Source organism: Amaranthus tricolor, chromosome 10 (genome assembly GCF_026212465.1).
Source record: "Amaranthus tricolor cultivar Red isolate AtriRed21 chromosome 10, ASM2621246v1, whole genome shotgun sequence".
NCBI classification, from domain to species: domain Eukaryota; kingdom Viridiplantae; phylum Streptophyta; class Magnoliopsida; order Caryophyllales; family Amaranthaceae; genus Amaranthus; species Amaranthus tricolor.
Window position 1 is genome coordinate 6,606,262 of NC_080056.1, and position 14,885 is coordinate 6,621,146.

At 33.0% G+C, this 14,885-nt stretch overlaps 2 protein-coding genes across 3 annotated transcripts; both read left to right on the forward strand.

Moving 5' to 3' along the window:
- The first annotated feature begins 847 nt into the window (after positions 1-847).
- On the forward strand, positions 848-6,370 carry LOC130825595 (polygalacturonase At1g48100). Its single transcript, XM_057690904.1, has 6 exons — positions 848-1,586; positions 2,284-2,451; positions 3,282-3,326; positions 4,039-4,246; positions 4,704-4,785; positions 5,564-6,370. Exons 1-6 carry the CDS (start codon positions 1,182-1,184, stop codon positions 6,063-6,065), a joined length of 1,410 nt encoding a protein of 469 aa, XP_057546887.1. The 5' UTR covers positions 848-1,181; the 3' UTR covers positions 6,066-6,370.
- Positions 6,371-9,019: 2,649 nt separating this feature from the next.
- LOC130825597 (YTH domain-containing protein ECT4) lies at positions 9,020-14,283 on the forward strand. 2 transcript variants are annotated; one of them, XM_057690906.1, is made up of 8 exons: positions 9,020-9,224; positions 9,936-9,998; positions 10,095-10,239; positions 10,331-10,404; positions 10,493-10,978; positions 11,942-12,484; positions 12,606-12,818; positions 13,211-14,283. In XM_057690906.1, exons 1-8 carry the CDS (start codon positions 9,186-9,188, stop codon positions 13,838-13,840), a joined length of 2,193 nt encoding a protein of 730 aa, XP_057546889.1. In that variant the 5' UTR covers positions 9,020-9,185; the 3' UTR covers positions 13,841-14,283. The 2 variants fall into 2 exon arrangements, with proteins under 2 accessions (XP_057546889.1, XP_057546890.1); XM_057690907.1 differs by having other exon boundaries at positions 9,045-9,281.
- The last annotated feature ends 602 nt before the right edge of the window (positions 14,284-14,885 follow it).

Consider the following 14,885-nt stretch of genomic DNA (forward strand, 5'->3'; position numbering starts at 1 on the left):
ATATATATATATATATATATATATATATTATATATCGTTGACCTGTTGGGTCTGTCTAATATCGGCTAAAACCCATCCAAAATTGATTTGACCTGAAATGATCCATTCCAAACAAACCCGATCTGAAAATAAATCCTTAAAGAAGTTCTCATTTGTCATTTTAGAGTGTTCCATTTGTTGTTCCTATAATTAATCTTTATACTTATATCACAAATTTTGAACAAAAATAACATTTTCATCCTCATTTTAATATTTTAATAATGCTTATGATTCACGTGTATCTACTACTAACTTCATTTTAACATTTTTATATTCAATATAGTTTCCATAAGTTTCCCATTAACTTTATAAAAACATTTTTAATAGTTGTGGTCTTCATTTTTTTTTTCCACTAATAATATTTTTAACACAAATTGTTGTGAAAGACGGTCTTTTCGAGAGACACATTAAATATATAAGCTAAATAATCCAATTAATACAAATTTAAAAGACAATAAGAATGTAAATTTCATGTTTTGAGGTCGTCTCTTTAAAAGATGGTCTCTCACAAAAATAGCTATTTTTTATTGTCTATGTTCTTTATTTTTCCCCATTAAATTAAAACTAACAATTTTTCTCAATTTCTGTAAATATTGCATGTGAAAACATGATTAAAAGACAGGGGAGTAATAAATATAGTAGATGAAAAGAAAAAAAACAATCTCAGCCTCAATTTTGTATCATAGTAGATGTTAAATCAACCATAGTTGAACACGTGTCGCATTTATAATGTACTCACAATTCACAACCTCTTTTTCTGCTATGTAACTCTAACTATATAATTAATAAACTCCCTCTCTGCCTCCATACACCAATTCTATTCATTTCTTTTCTTACTTTACATTTAATTCTCTTCAATTCTTCCTCTTTTTATTTTTTATTTTTTTAATCACAACTTCTCAACATCTCAACTTCAATAAATAATTATTATATATTTCAAGCGATTTATGTTTCACTTTTTCACTTACTTTCTTCTCATTATATATCAAATTTTGTCTCAGTTAGAATAAATACTGCAAAATTAAATTTTATTTAGTATTTTTCTTTTCTAAACCTACTGTTCAATTCAAATATATATATATATATATAGGTACCCTTTAATTCATATCACATTGTCACAAAAAATAGTCTTATAACAAGAAATGGAGCATTTTTGTTGCATTTCAAAGAAAATGTTATTTTTTGTTGTATTAATTTTAATTATTTGGTCACATTTAATCAATGTAATTGAAGGAAGAGCTCATTATCATAAAAAGAAAGGGGCTACAACACCTGTTTATGCCCCTGTTCCTAGTAGTAGTAGTCCAAACCCGATAGTTCGTTCTGACCCGTACCCGAGTCCAACCCGTGATGAGCCGTGCATTTTTGATGTGACATCGTATGGGGCGGTTGGAGATGGGTCCACCGATGACACTGCCGCCTTCCAAGCTGCTTGGAAGGCGGCTTGTGCGGTGGACTCTGGTGTTGTTTTTGTACCTTCGTCTGGGAAATTTATGATCAGGTCTACTATCTTTTCTGGCCCTTGTAAGCCCGGGCTTGTTTTACAGGTAAGTCCTTGTTTTTCCAGAAAATTTCCTAATCATTATTTTCCTAAATATTTCACAAATTTTGTATGATACGATTCCATAGTGGGACGCAACTTATTTAAATAAACCAACTAATATAAATTATTAGCATATCTGTGTATGAGCTTTTTGTTTTGACCTTTCTCACAAGAGTAGCTCCAACTCTAGGGATAATTTATCCCATATTCATGAATTAAAGATGGTGTGCACACTTTATAAGTCATTGGAGTTCTTCTTTCCATTGCCATATGCTTTTAAGATATACCTTATTGACTTATGAAATATATGCACCTTGTATTTTCTGATAATATGCTGATATTGACAATAAGTTCAACTAAACTTAACACTAACAAATTTAAATTGCATTAAATAGTTTAACTAAACTAATTAAAAAGCCCTTCAACATGAGACAGTTTTATTAAAAAAAAAGTATTTTTTTCTTGGTGTTGTTAATTTAAAAAGATATATGCTAAAATTACAAGATAATTTTTTAGGCTTATTTATTTTTATTTTTTATTGAAATGTTGGGGGCTAATAAGCTATTGAACCAAGATAAAAGTCTAATTTTCAAAACCACCCTAGTAGTTATACCATAAATAAGTAACAATATTTAATGAAATAAAAAGAATAGTAGTTGAAGGTGGAGAAATTAAGTAATTAAATGTAAAATGATATGCAGGTAAATGGAGTGATAATGCCACCAGATGGACCAGATTGTTGGCCAGATTCAGACAGTAAAAAGCAGTGGTTAGTATTTTACAGGTTAGATGGGTTTACTCTCAATGGAACTGGAACCATTGAAGGCAATGGTAATCAATGGTGGGACCTTCCTTGTAAACCTCACAGGGTAATTTACTTTTTTTCTCTTAAACCCTTTTTGGTTTCTACTAATTTAGAAGTATTATTATTAATTAAATATACAAACAATAATTTTTTAAAAGCATTGTCCAGTTTAACTCAATTAAAAAGGTTAAGTTGATAATTGTAATATTATAATATGTCGTGTATTTTATCAAGCTCCCTTATATATAAAAAGTTTAAGTTTATTATTTTTTAATTGGGTTTGACACGCTTATTAGCGTGATGACCCACGTTTTAGGCACACGTGATTGTATTTTAGTCACACTTATAAGTGAAGTTATTATCCCTACACTTATTAAGTTAAGCGTGTCTAAAGTCATATAAAGTAGCTAATATATTGATAAATGATACACAAATTCTTGTGAGAGACGGTCTCTTTGAAAAACTATTACTGATTGGGTCAACTCATAAAGGAAAATGCAGAATAAAACTAAACATTAAACTTTAATGTACTTGGCCTGAAAGACATCTTTCAGAGAGATGGTCTCCCAAAAGACTGGTTGTAGATGATAAGCCACACTTAATTCAGCGTGACCAATTTAAGTATAGGAGCATGCAACCTTCTGGGCTAGAAATGTGGATGTTGTAGTACATGTCTTCTTAATACCTGATGGTTAATATTCTACTTAAAATTAAAAATTTATAAAAAATCGAAATCATATCCTAGAAATCTAATATCATGTCAAAAAAAATAATTTAATTAAAAAATTAAACTGATAGTTGTACGGTGCACTAAAAGGGTTGAATACAAACATAATATTGATTATTCTCATGATAAGCAAGATTAAATTTTTTTTGTTGTGTTTTATGTTGCAGGGTCCACATGGATCAACCTTGCCTGGACCATGTGATAGTCCTGCTGTAAGTTCACCATTTTTCATCTTAATTAATTTAAATTTTTTTTGTTAAAAATAAGTAAATGGTAAATAAATAAATAAAACACTTTTAAAAATATTTTGTTGTGTTATGGAGAATTACTTCATGATTTTTTGGTCCTTAATCAACCAATTTGTCCTTAATCTTTACACATGTAAGGGAGACAAGTACAAAGGGTTAAAAGTATTGATTTAAATATATAATACTAATAGTTAGCCAAGATGTTGAGCAATTTATTTCAAAGAAAACTTTACAATTATATTTTCGAAAAAAATGCTTTTTATTGTAATAGTTCTCTTAAATATGTAAAAAGTTTTGAAAAGAAACCATACAACTAAAAAAAATGTCGAAATTTATTATGCGCTAAGGTTTTGCACGTATATAATCACTACACAAATCATGAAATACAAATATTTACAAAAACATCATAATACTCAATTTGTTTTTTTGACTTTGCACTATATATGAAAGTTTTTTGAGTCATATAGTGCAAACTAAAAGAGACAGAAGTACTAAGATAACAACTTTATGTTCTTGTAGCTTATCAAGATGTGATTCTACATTGAGGTTTATGATCAGTTGGCTTAGTGGTTTGAATTTTTTATTTTACACTTATGATAAGAATTCGATTTTCATTATTTCGCGAATGATTAATTGTCCTTCTCCTCCGCTAATAGTAATTGTAATTGTAATGCAGATGATAAGATTCTTTCTTAGTAACAACATTGAGCTGAGTGGACTAAGAATTCAAAATAGTCCACAATTTCACATAAAGTTTGATGGATGTAATGGAGTACTTATAGACAAAATCCAGATTAATTCTCCTCAATGTAGTCCCAACACTGATGGCATCCATGTTGAGAACACTCAAAATGTTGGCATTTACAACTCCATGATTGCTAATGGTAACACCCTTTATCCTTCTTTGATAGTTGAGATCTCAAAATTTAATGTTTTATACTCTAATACACCCCCTCATACGAGAGCCCTTTGGCCTAAAAGTTGGATGCAACACAAATCATCTTCATACTTGGTGCTAAGTATTTTCCTTGCTCTGATACCACATCAAGAAATCAAATCAACCAAAAGCTTAAGCTAACGGTTGAGGTCACAGAACATATTATATACTCTAACAATTTCGATTCTTGTGCGTACGTAAATATCCTGACAATCTGATTTGATTTTTTAGTTCGAATCGATTCGAGTCGTGTCATATTATATACTCTAACAATTTTGATTCTTGTGTGTACCTCTGATTTGAATTTTTACTTCGAGTGGAGTCGTGTCATATTCAGCTTCGATTGATCAGGTCAATTTTGAACAACTCTAGTCCTTACGGCTCATGTGAACTGAATGTGATAGGGGATGATTGTATATCAATAGGACCAGGTTGCTCAAATGTGGATATACAAGGAGTAGTGTGCGACCATAGTCACGGGATCAGGTGAATAGTGTTCTTCAATATGAACTCTTATTACTTTAAATTATACTAATTGTATTGTCATTGTCCTCCCAAGAACTTCCTAGAAAAGGACTTTCTTGGTTTCTTGTGTTTGGCTTTATATTCCCTTCATTTAGTTAATTTTGTCCCATTAAAAATATATTATATCTCTCTCATAAAACTCTCGTATCGAAAACTTAGATATTATTTTTTTAATTGGACATTCTCAATAAAACTGATAAAATAATATTTTATTGAAAAATTTACCAATTTTAATAGTTTACAATAATCATAGTTGTCGGTGAAATTTCAAAAATTAAATTAATAATTTGTCTACAAATTTATTTAACAATGGATTGAGTATGCACTTCCATCTAATAATTGTGTAGTTCTTTTGCAATAAGTAGGTGGTGTGGTGTTATAGTTTGATAGTTGATTTGAACACGTTGATAAGAGTAATTTTTTGTAAATTAACTGATTTACTAACCTTAACATTTTATAACTGGTTAATTTACTAAACAATAGCCAGTTTAACCACCCAACTATCGATTTATTCCTGAATAAATTAAAATTGTCCAATAAGCTATTTTTCAAAATATCTCTATGAGGTTTTTAAAATATTGGCCATAGGAATTTACTCAATTTGTCTAGATTGGTTCGGATCATGTCAAATTTGCGTTATGCTATATGAATATGTTTATGGGTCAAGTCCAAGTTCTTGCGCTTTTGGTTGAATCGAGTCTTAACTAAGCAAGATTTTTCTTACTTGCCCTGTTATCAGCATTGGAAGTCTAGGAGTGCACAACTCGCGGTCTTGTGTATCAAACATTACTGTCCGAGGTGCATTGATCAAGAACTCAGATAACGGGGTAAGAATCAAGACATGGCAAGGCGGGTCAGGATCAGTCTCGGACATCTCCTTTCAAGACATTCAAATGGAGAACACGACTAATAGCATCATAATAGACCAATACTATTGCCTAACCAAGGAATGTAGGAACCAAACATCAGCTGTTTACCTATCAGGAGTGTCCTACAAGAACATTAAGGGCACCTATAACAATGTGCGTAGCGCCCCAATTCACTTCGCGTGTAGTGACTCCGTGCCTTGTACTAACATAACCATGTCGGAAGTTGAACTTTTGCCTGCACAAGGGGAACTCGTCGATGATCCTTTTTGTTGGAACGCGTATGGCATTCAAGAGACCTTAACTATCCCTCCTATTGATTGTTTACAAGAGGGTATGCCTCTTGAACTTGAAGAAACCGCGGTTGGTTGTTGATTCTACTATTCAGCTTGCTAGTCTCAATCTTTCGGGATTAAGACTCTAGTGACTAACATTGTCGGTTAATTACACTTCCCTCCTCTTTAGATAGATAAGGAATCTATGTATGTATACGTCATACAAAGCCCTATCATTTTAGTTTCTTAGGGCTTTGGTGATTTTCATAGTATTTTTTAGGGTTTTATCTAAGTATACAATTAGTAATAGTATTGGTATCTTAATCCCATTTGGGATTTCTCACTTTCTATGTGATGAACTTTATAAGATATGATATAATATGATATGTCTAATTTAGTATGGATTTATTTGGAAGTATACTTCGATACAAATTGTTTGATTTTGATCCCATTTTTCGTGCATAAATGATCTGATTCAAAATATAAAATTTAAAATCGACCAGATAATCCGAACTGTCCACACCTAGAGAAGGCGAGACAAGACGTCGTAAAGAGAGAGACTGTCAAGGAACCAACTCAACCAAAAGCTTAAGCTGATGGTTGAGGCCCCAGGATATGTTATATACTCTAACACGCCCCCTCACACGAGACTCCATTGGGCTAGAAGTGTGGATGCGCATAGGCGCTGAATATTCCACTTTAAATGAGGGGTGGTTGAGATTCGAACCTGTGACCTCTCACGTTGACTCTGATACCATGTCAAGGAACCAACTCAACCAAAAGCTTAAGCTGATGGTTGAGGCCCCAGGATATGTTATATATTCTAACAGAGACATATGACTCAAATATGTGAAAGTTTTAGAAGCAACTCTTTAAGAATCGAGCCTCTTATCCAATGCCATATCACGACTTCGAGTGTGGTAAACTGGATAAGATAGAGTATAAAATAACATATTATGGCTCATGAAACTTCAATCAAAAGTTTAAGATTTTAGTTGAATTGGTTTCTTAATAAAGCCTTGAGATATGTTACATCAATAGGTCAACACACATAAGGTTCATAGTAAGACGATAACTGAATTCTTTGAATAGCTGAATGTCTGAATGTGCACCTCGATATCCCATTGACATCTTTCACATTTCACAAGCTACAACAGTCTACAAACTTGGGAAGCTCTTGTTTTATCAACGCTTATGCAGCTTAAGTGCTTCCTTATATCCCACAAAGGCTAAATTTTCTACTGATATTTTACAGAACACCAGTAATTTTGTGCAACTAATTAAAGCAAAAAGTGTAAAAACAGTCCTAAATAAACACAGGAGTCTAATACTACTTTCTGTCTAGGCCTTAGGGGCTATGTAAAACACTATAAACAAACAACACAATAATTACCTCGTTCGATTACTTTAATGTCATTTAATGGGTCGATATTAAAATGTTGTTTAAAAGGGTTAAATATACACAACCTTACTGTTATATGACAAATTAACAATGCTTACAAGCTCCACAATCTCCAATCGTGTATAATAAATAATCTTCTCTCATCGATGGAATTGGAAGTCCTTCGATCAAGTATGAGCAATAATATAAATAGAACAAATTATGAAAATAATGTATAGTCGATTCACTTGACGTAATTCCTTATAGTAGAATGAATAAGGGAAAGGAAAGGCGGTTAAACTTGAATTTTTTTTTTTTTTTTCTATTCTTTATCTTGACCATTATTATTATTATCAAGTATAAATTACTAATATTTAAGAAAGCAATTTAAAATATTTACTCCCATCAAAAAAAAAAATAAAAGATTTACTAATTTGAAAATTTCTTGATACAAGTTTACATACCAAATAAAAGGTTAACATAATAATGTAATTTCAAATTCTAATATTATAAACAATTTAATAATTCTAATATTTTATATTTTTTGTGAAAGAAAGAAGTTTATAAGATCAAAGCTTGTGATAGAGACCTTGTGACATTGCTTGCCTAACAATGAGGGTGAAGGTGCAAGGCTTTTAAGTAAGGATTATGTTTAATAATTTGAATCTTGATTCATGAATTGTGGAGTCAAGGAGGATAAGCCTCAAGCCCTTGTGCAAGTCATATAAAGAGAATTCTAGAAGAATATCAAACCGAAGGTCGAATCTACACAATCATATATAAGGACTTACCTTTCCTTAATACCAAAATACCGAATCATAAAGCTTACATAAGCACTATAAAAAAATGGGTATGCCAAACCCTGCATTTATCCCATAATTAAATATCAATCATAAACTTACCCTAGTCTATAAATCAAGCCAAAACATTTGGAACCCTAATCCCAAAAAGAGACCACCAAAAACTTGCTCTAATTCCACCAACCCTAACCCTTGTTCGCCTAAATCAACACCAAAACCTTAAAATGTAAATTCATTATTTAAACGTGTATCATTCTACTTACACTCAGTGCTACATCATATATGACTATATGTGATATTATTTATTTTCCTTTTGATATTTAAATAACAATTATTTTTCAAAATAAAATAATTAAAACCATAAAGATTTGAAAAAATTATCTTGGCTCCTGAATGATTTCAGCTATTGCCCATCAATTGTCAATAACTTCAACTATTGATTATTTCTTAATAACTCAACCTTTGTATATTTTTTGTTGACTATATTATTTGTCACATTTTAACCGGCTATTTTGGATATTTACCACAAAAAAAGAGTAGATTTAGACCAACGAAAAAACATAAGGATGAAGATCAAGCGTAACGGCTAGTAGCTACCTACAAATTTACAGTAGTCTGTTAAAATTTGAAAATAAATAATATTAGCAAAATAATCAATAATAGAGATTATTCACGGCAAATACACAATAAATGAAATCATTTAATCATTTAGGACGATTTTTTCTAAAGATTTTGGAAGGTCTTTACGATAAAAAAGGAGGGATTTAGAAAATTCGAAAGTATACTATTGTAGCCTAGAACTAAGGAGTTTATAAGGAAAACGCAGCGTATCACAATATATAGTCCCAAAACACTCCGTTAATGCAAAGGGAATAAATACTACTCCTTTCTCCTTTACATCCACTCCATAATTTTCCAGCGTATAACCCTTCTCTCTCCCTTTTTTCTTCTTTCTATCTCTTCCCCCTCTTTCTCTCTCCTCTTTCTAGGGTTAGGGTTTACTTCTTCCGCTTGACCAAGGATTATCAAAGCTCTTTCAATGTCGAGTCCGACTCCTGTTTCTATCTACAATTGCTCGGTATCTTCTCTTACAACTTTTTAGATCAAGTTATGACTTGATTGAGTTTTTTATCTGGTAATTTCTCACTGCTTTGTTTTGATTGTAATTCTATTTGATTGTTTTTGATACTTGACATGTTTTTTCTATTAGAAGTTGGTTTCGTTTCTCTATTTTTGTGGTGTTAAATTGCAATTTTACTACTTTGCATTTCTAGGGTTTGGAAATTGGAATTGTTTAGTTTTTGAATTGCTATGTATTTTATTCTTTGCGAAATATTCAGTTGTGATTGATTTTTATTGAATTTTGTTGTAAAATTGTAACATGACGATAATTTGTTGGATCTATTTATTTCGTTGCTTTTTTGCGTCATGTGTGTATACAGGTTCATATCGTGTTCCTTCAATTGTGGAACATAATTTTGGATAATCTTATTCTTCATCAATAATTATAATGTTGAAATTGAACTTTGGATTTAAGTCTCTTATATTAGCTTTTTCAAACTTTTTAAAGGGTCTGAAAGTGTTCTGCCTTTGCCGGAGCGTCTAGGATGTAAGAAGCGTACTTGATGTACAACATTGTAGATATCTAATTTGTTTTCAGTTTGGAAACATGTTGTGATCCTTATATCTAAATTTTTTAATTGTTGTTGAGTGTGTTTGATTGTTGTTTGCAATTTTCTCTTTAATTAAGATATTCCTCTCTGATGAATTAGTTCCTGCTTGTTTGTAGGGTGGCAGTGTTGGATTTGACATGTATACCGTTCCAGATAATGGAAATACGGACACTTATGTGGTATTTTTTTTGTGATCAATCAAAATAATATAAACTTTATCCTTAAGCTGCTCGATGAATATATATTTATTTGCTGTGTTGTGTGTTCCTTTTCAGATGCCAGGTACGGAACTGAACCAGCGTTTACCTAGTCCAGCTTTTGAGAACTTTGAAATGATGGCTAGTGATGGATCTGCCGAGTATTTTGTTGATCCGAGCATGTATTATCCTTCTGCCTCCGGTTATAATTACTATTATACTGGTATACTAAACATTATTAAATGGTTTTTTTTATTATGTTTAAAAGCTAATAATTATCAAGAATCTCATATTCGGTTTTTTTATTTGGGCAGGATTTGAGTCACCCAGCGACATGGGAGACCACCATGCAGTTCTTGCTTTAGATGGTGCAGATATGCAGTATGCGGTGAGTTAAGATGCTGTGCTTTGGTCGATATCTTGTGTTGTCCCATTTCTATTCTCTTACAAGGTCGATGTATTTATGTTTCACTCAGGGTGCCCAAATAGAAAATTCGCCTTATGTATACTATACACCTAGCTATGGATTTGGAGATTCTCCATTCAACCCTTATAATCCTTACATACCTGGTGCGATGCTAGGAGTTGATGGCTCATTTGTGGGAACACAACCTTACTATGCTGTTCCACCTTATCCCAATCCCGCCTCCTCATCTGGCTATTTTCCTGTTCTTGTCCAACCTACCCCAGATGTTGCTGCAAATGGATCGCGAGACACTATGCCAGATGTTGCCTCATCCACCATAACTCAAACAAATGGCTCTAACACAAAGCGCTCACATTCTTCCTCTCCTGCAACTTTTTCCATGAATCCTTCAAAAGCTGCTTCCAGCCAGACACATGCATCTGCTGGAACATCACAAAGCTCAAAAGTTAGTACAGGAACAAGCAAACGTCCTCTGAGCAGTCGGAATAATGGGTCTATTGGGTCAGTCCATGGTGCTTCATCACATATGCCACAGGTATGCTTGAATGGGTTACTTAATTTCTTTGTTCTGGTAACAGTTAGTTGCCCATCTTGGGATTGATGTTTAGCTATTAGAGAAGGATGTCCATTGCTCGAGCATGAATCATTTTTTTAACGTTTTCACTTCCCTCGACATGAAAAACAGTTGTCTATCTTTAAATTTGTTTGTGCATATATATATGAACCACTTCCTGTATTTTGTTGTGTTTACAATTCACACCAATATATGTTTTTAGGAAATTCTAAGCGGTAACCCTGAGGTTCTGAGGTTTTGAGTTTTCCACGTGGTAACCAAAACTTTTCAAAAATCCACAAGGTAACCCACAGGTTACCAACTTCTTCCACCGTGACCTTTTTGCGCAGAAAACGTTAGCAAACGTTAATTTCGAAGCTTAAAGATTGTTGTACACCTATTTATGCGACTCACCATTTCAAATAGCATCAATTTCAACCTTTTTTCCCAAATCATAAACCCTAACTCTACCATCTCTCATCCAATCACATTTTTTTCCCCCAAATTCAAATTCTAGTTTTTTTTCAAATTGAATTCAAAGTCAATTTTGGGGATTTAGGGTTAGGGCTTTAAGGAAATTGGAGGAATTGTTAGGATGAGAGAGAGAGTTTAGTTGGGGAAATAGGAATTCATCGAATGCAATATACTGGAACACCAAACTAACGATTGCTAATATTTTTTGGGTAAAAAGGTTACGGAGAAACAATTTGGTAAACCTCATGTTTACCGCGTGGATTTTTGAAAATTTTTGGTTACCACGTGGAATTTTCCTATCTTTTTAAAAAAGCATATTGAAGAAAATTTGATAGTTCGTTATACAAATTTGAAAACACAATGTTTTGATGTTGTTTCCACTCTTTTATTTTTTTTAATATCTTAGCTTCTTTACATTATATTTTGTTATGCCCACACTCAAATGAAATCCTTATTATCTGTATCCTACAGGGTGCAAATTCTTCAGGCTTGATGCAATCTACAAGGGATAATTCATATGGAAAGCTTCTATCTCAAGCTAATCAAGTGAAATATTCATTTTCTATGGGTAATGGTTTGGCTGACTATGGAGCTAGCAGCAATGGCCAAACTGTTTTAAATGACCCTTGGTCCAAAATTTATTTCAGAAGACCCTATAATGATAGTAATGGGAACCTTGATCAATTGGGTGAGCAGAATCGAGGACCAAGAATCAACAAATCCAAAAATCAATTTGTTGTAAAAGCCTACTCCACAAGGGCCGGGAATTGTAATGCTGAAGGAAATATTGTAATTTATGCTGATCAGTACAACAAAGATGATTTTCCTGTGGACTATGCCAATGCAAAGTTTTTTGTCATAAAATCTTACAGTGAGGATGATGTTCATAAGAGTATCAAGTATAATGTTTGGTCATCTACACCCAATGGGAACAAGAAGCTAAGTAGTGCCTATGAAGATGCTCAGAAATTAGCTGCTCCACCAGGAGGCTGCCCAATTTTCCTCTTCTTTTCTGTAAGTTAATTTTTTGATATTAGTTTGAGCTGTGAGTTGATGTTGGAATTATAGGCAATAACTCCATGTTATGCTCTTAGTGGATTGTAGTATTGTACTTAATTTTTAGCCTTATTAACAGGTCAATGCAAGTGGCCAATTCTGTGGTGTTGCAGAGATGGTTGGTCCTGTTGACTTTGATAAGGATATGGACTTTTGGCAGCAAGATAAGTGGAGTGGGAGCTTCTCTGTCAAATGGCATATTATAAAAGATGTGCCAAACCCCACTTTTCGCCACATTATACTGGAAAACAATGAGCATAAGCCTGTGACTAATAGCAGAGACACACAAGAGGTATGCTCTCATTCAGATTTATTTTCACCATGAGAAGTTCTATCTTGGTAGATGCTGTGTTTGTGTAGCCTGTCTATTTATTAATCTACAAAGCTGGGCAAATGGGAATAGTTTGAGAGCTCTATTATCGAGTTCATCATCCAATTACCATGGTAGCCCCGTAATGGCTTCTGAGGAAGTTCATGTCTTGTTCTTTCTGCAAGGTGCAGCATCCAATGTAGACTATGTAATTAAGTTCTATAAGCAAAATTTTCCTTTGATTATGTTTAATTTTTTGATTGCGATCTATTTGTGACATTAGTGATGCGTTGAAACTTGAATGCCGCTTTTCAGATTGTTTGAGTAATAAATGCTTTTCATTACTTAATATTCTTTTCTGATATTGCATGCAGATAATGCTCAAGCAAGGTTTGGATATGCTTAAGCTTTTTAAGAACTTCTCTTCAAAAACATCATTGTTGGATGATTTCATGTACTATGAAAATCGTCAGAAAATCATGCACGACGAGAGGGCTCGTATATTTCGTAGGACAAATGGGCATGCACATTCCATTGAAGCTCCTCTTAAGTTTAATTCTGTGCTGGATCATTCCCAGAAATTAGATGATGGAGGAACTTGGATTGAGAAAGTTGCACAGCCTAGTAATTCAGGTGGCATAAAAACTGTGATCAGGACTACAGAAGTGTCTTCAAGTGGCAGCGCTCATGTGTCTGATGTTGCTAACATGGTTAAGGAATCATCGGAACGAACAGGTGATGTTTCTACTTTGAAGATTGGTTCTTTAAGTATTCATCCTAAGCCAAGTGAACGTCGATTACAAGCACCTGCTACGACAATCACCGCTGAAACTCCTAAAACTACAAGTACAGCTAACGTTTTGACTGTTGGCTCCATGCCAATTAAAGTTGAAGAAACCAAGCAAACATCGGAAATACTTACTATTGGGACGATTGCGCTTGACCCTAAGGCATTGCAGCATGGAAAGGTGACTAGTTTTTTGAAGGGAGGTATGCGGAAGTAAATATGGTTGGTTTCATGTCAAGCAGCAATGTGGAGTTATCTGGGTGTGCATAATGCGGTTGAATCCTTAACGTTGTTGAGGGCCTAGTTTTTGTTTCCGTCTAAAATGAGTGTACCATACATCCTTACTGAAGTCCTGTCGCAATAGCAGTAGGAGAATACCTTGATTTTGTCCCTGCATTTCTCATTATCTTTTTTTGTTCGAGAGAAGGGTTCGTTTGGATGTAGGGAAAGGTTACAAATTGAAGTATTGTGGAGGATTTAATTTTTGGTTGAGGAGGAAGTATTTTCTTTTGGGGTATTTTAAGGTTCTTAATTCTTATACTTGATGTAACAATTTGAAGTCTTGATTTTTGTTGGCAAAATGTTGCTGAATGCTGATGGCTCCTGTTAATTTTCCTAATGTTCAAAATACAATGTCTTGGAAGAGATTTTCAGGTCTTATTTTGGTTCTTTTTTTTTTGTACAAGTTTGTGCATAATGTTTATTTTTGTCGTTACTTGTGCAATTACTAGTATACCAATTGTCATGATACAGTTTTAGTGTGCATGTGGGTAAACATAAAATAGTGATAGTTTCTCTTGGTTTAGGGGTATATGGTTTGATGTAAAAGTATAGGTGTTTATCGGTAAGTAGCGAACCGAGCATGCTTATAAAAATTTGTATGCGGATCTGAATTTTTAAAATTCCACCCATCAATGTGAACCTTGTTTTTTCGTCACTACCCACCATGATCACCATCATTGTGAACCAATATAAAAACTTCAAAATATAATCTTAAAAATAATATAATACATTATCAAAAATACTACAAATACAAAAATATTCTCAAAAATGAGGCAGTTGACTATGCATTAAAATACATAATGTAGAGAATATAACAAGAAATAAAAATATTTGCAAGGATTTTTTAATATGAATAAGGAAATCAAAAGGGTGATTCCCGCTTTCTCTGCAACTCTGACCAATATAACAAGGTCAAAGAATTTTTCTCGTGCTGACCAAAAAATCCATTCATAAATTATTTAAGAAAAACAGAAGTTTGG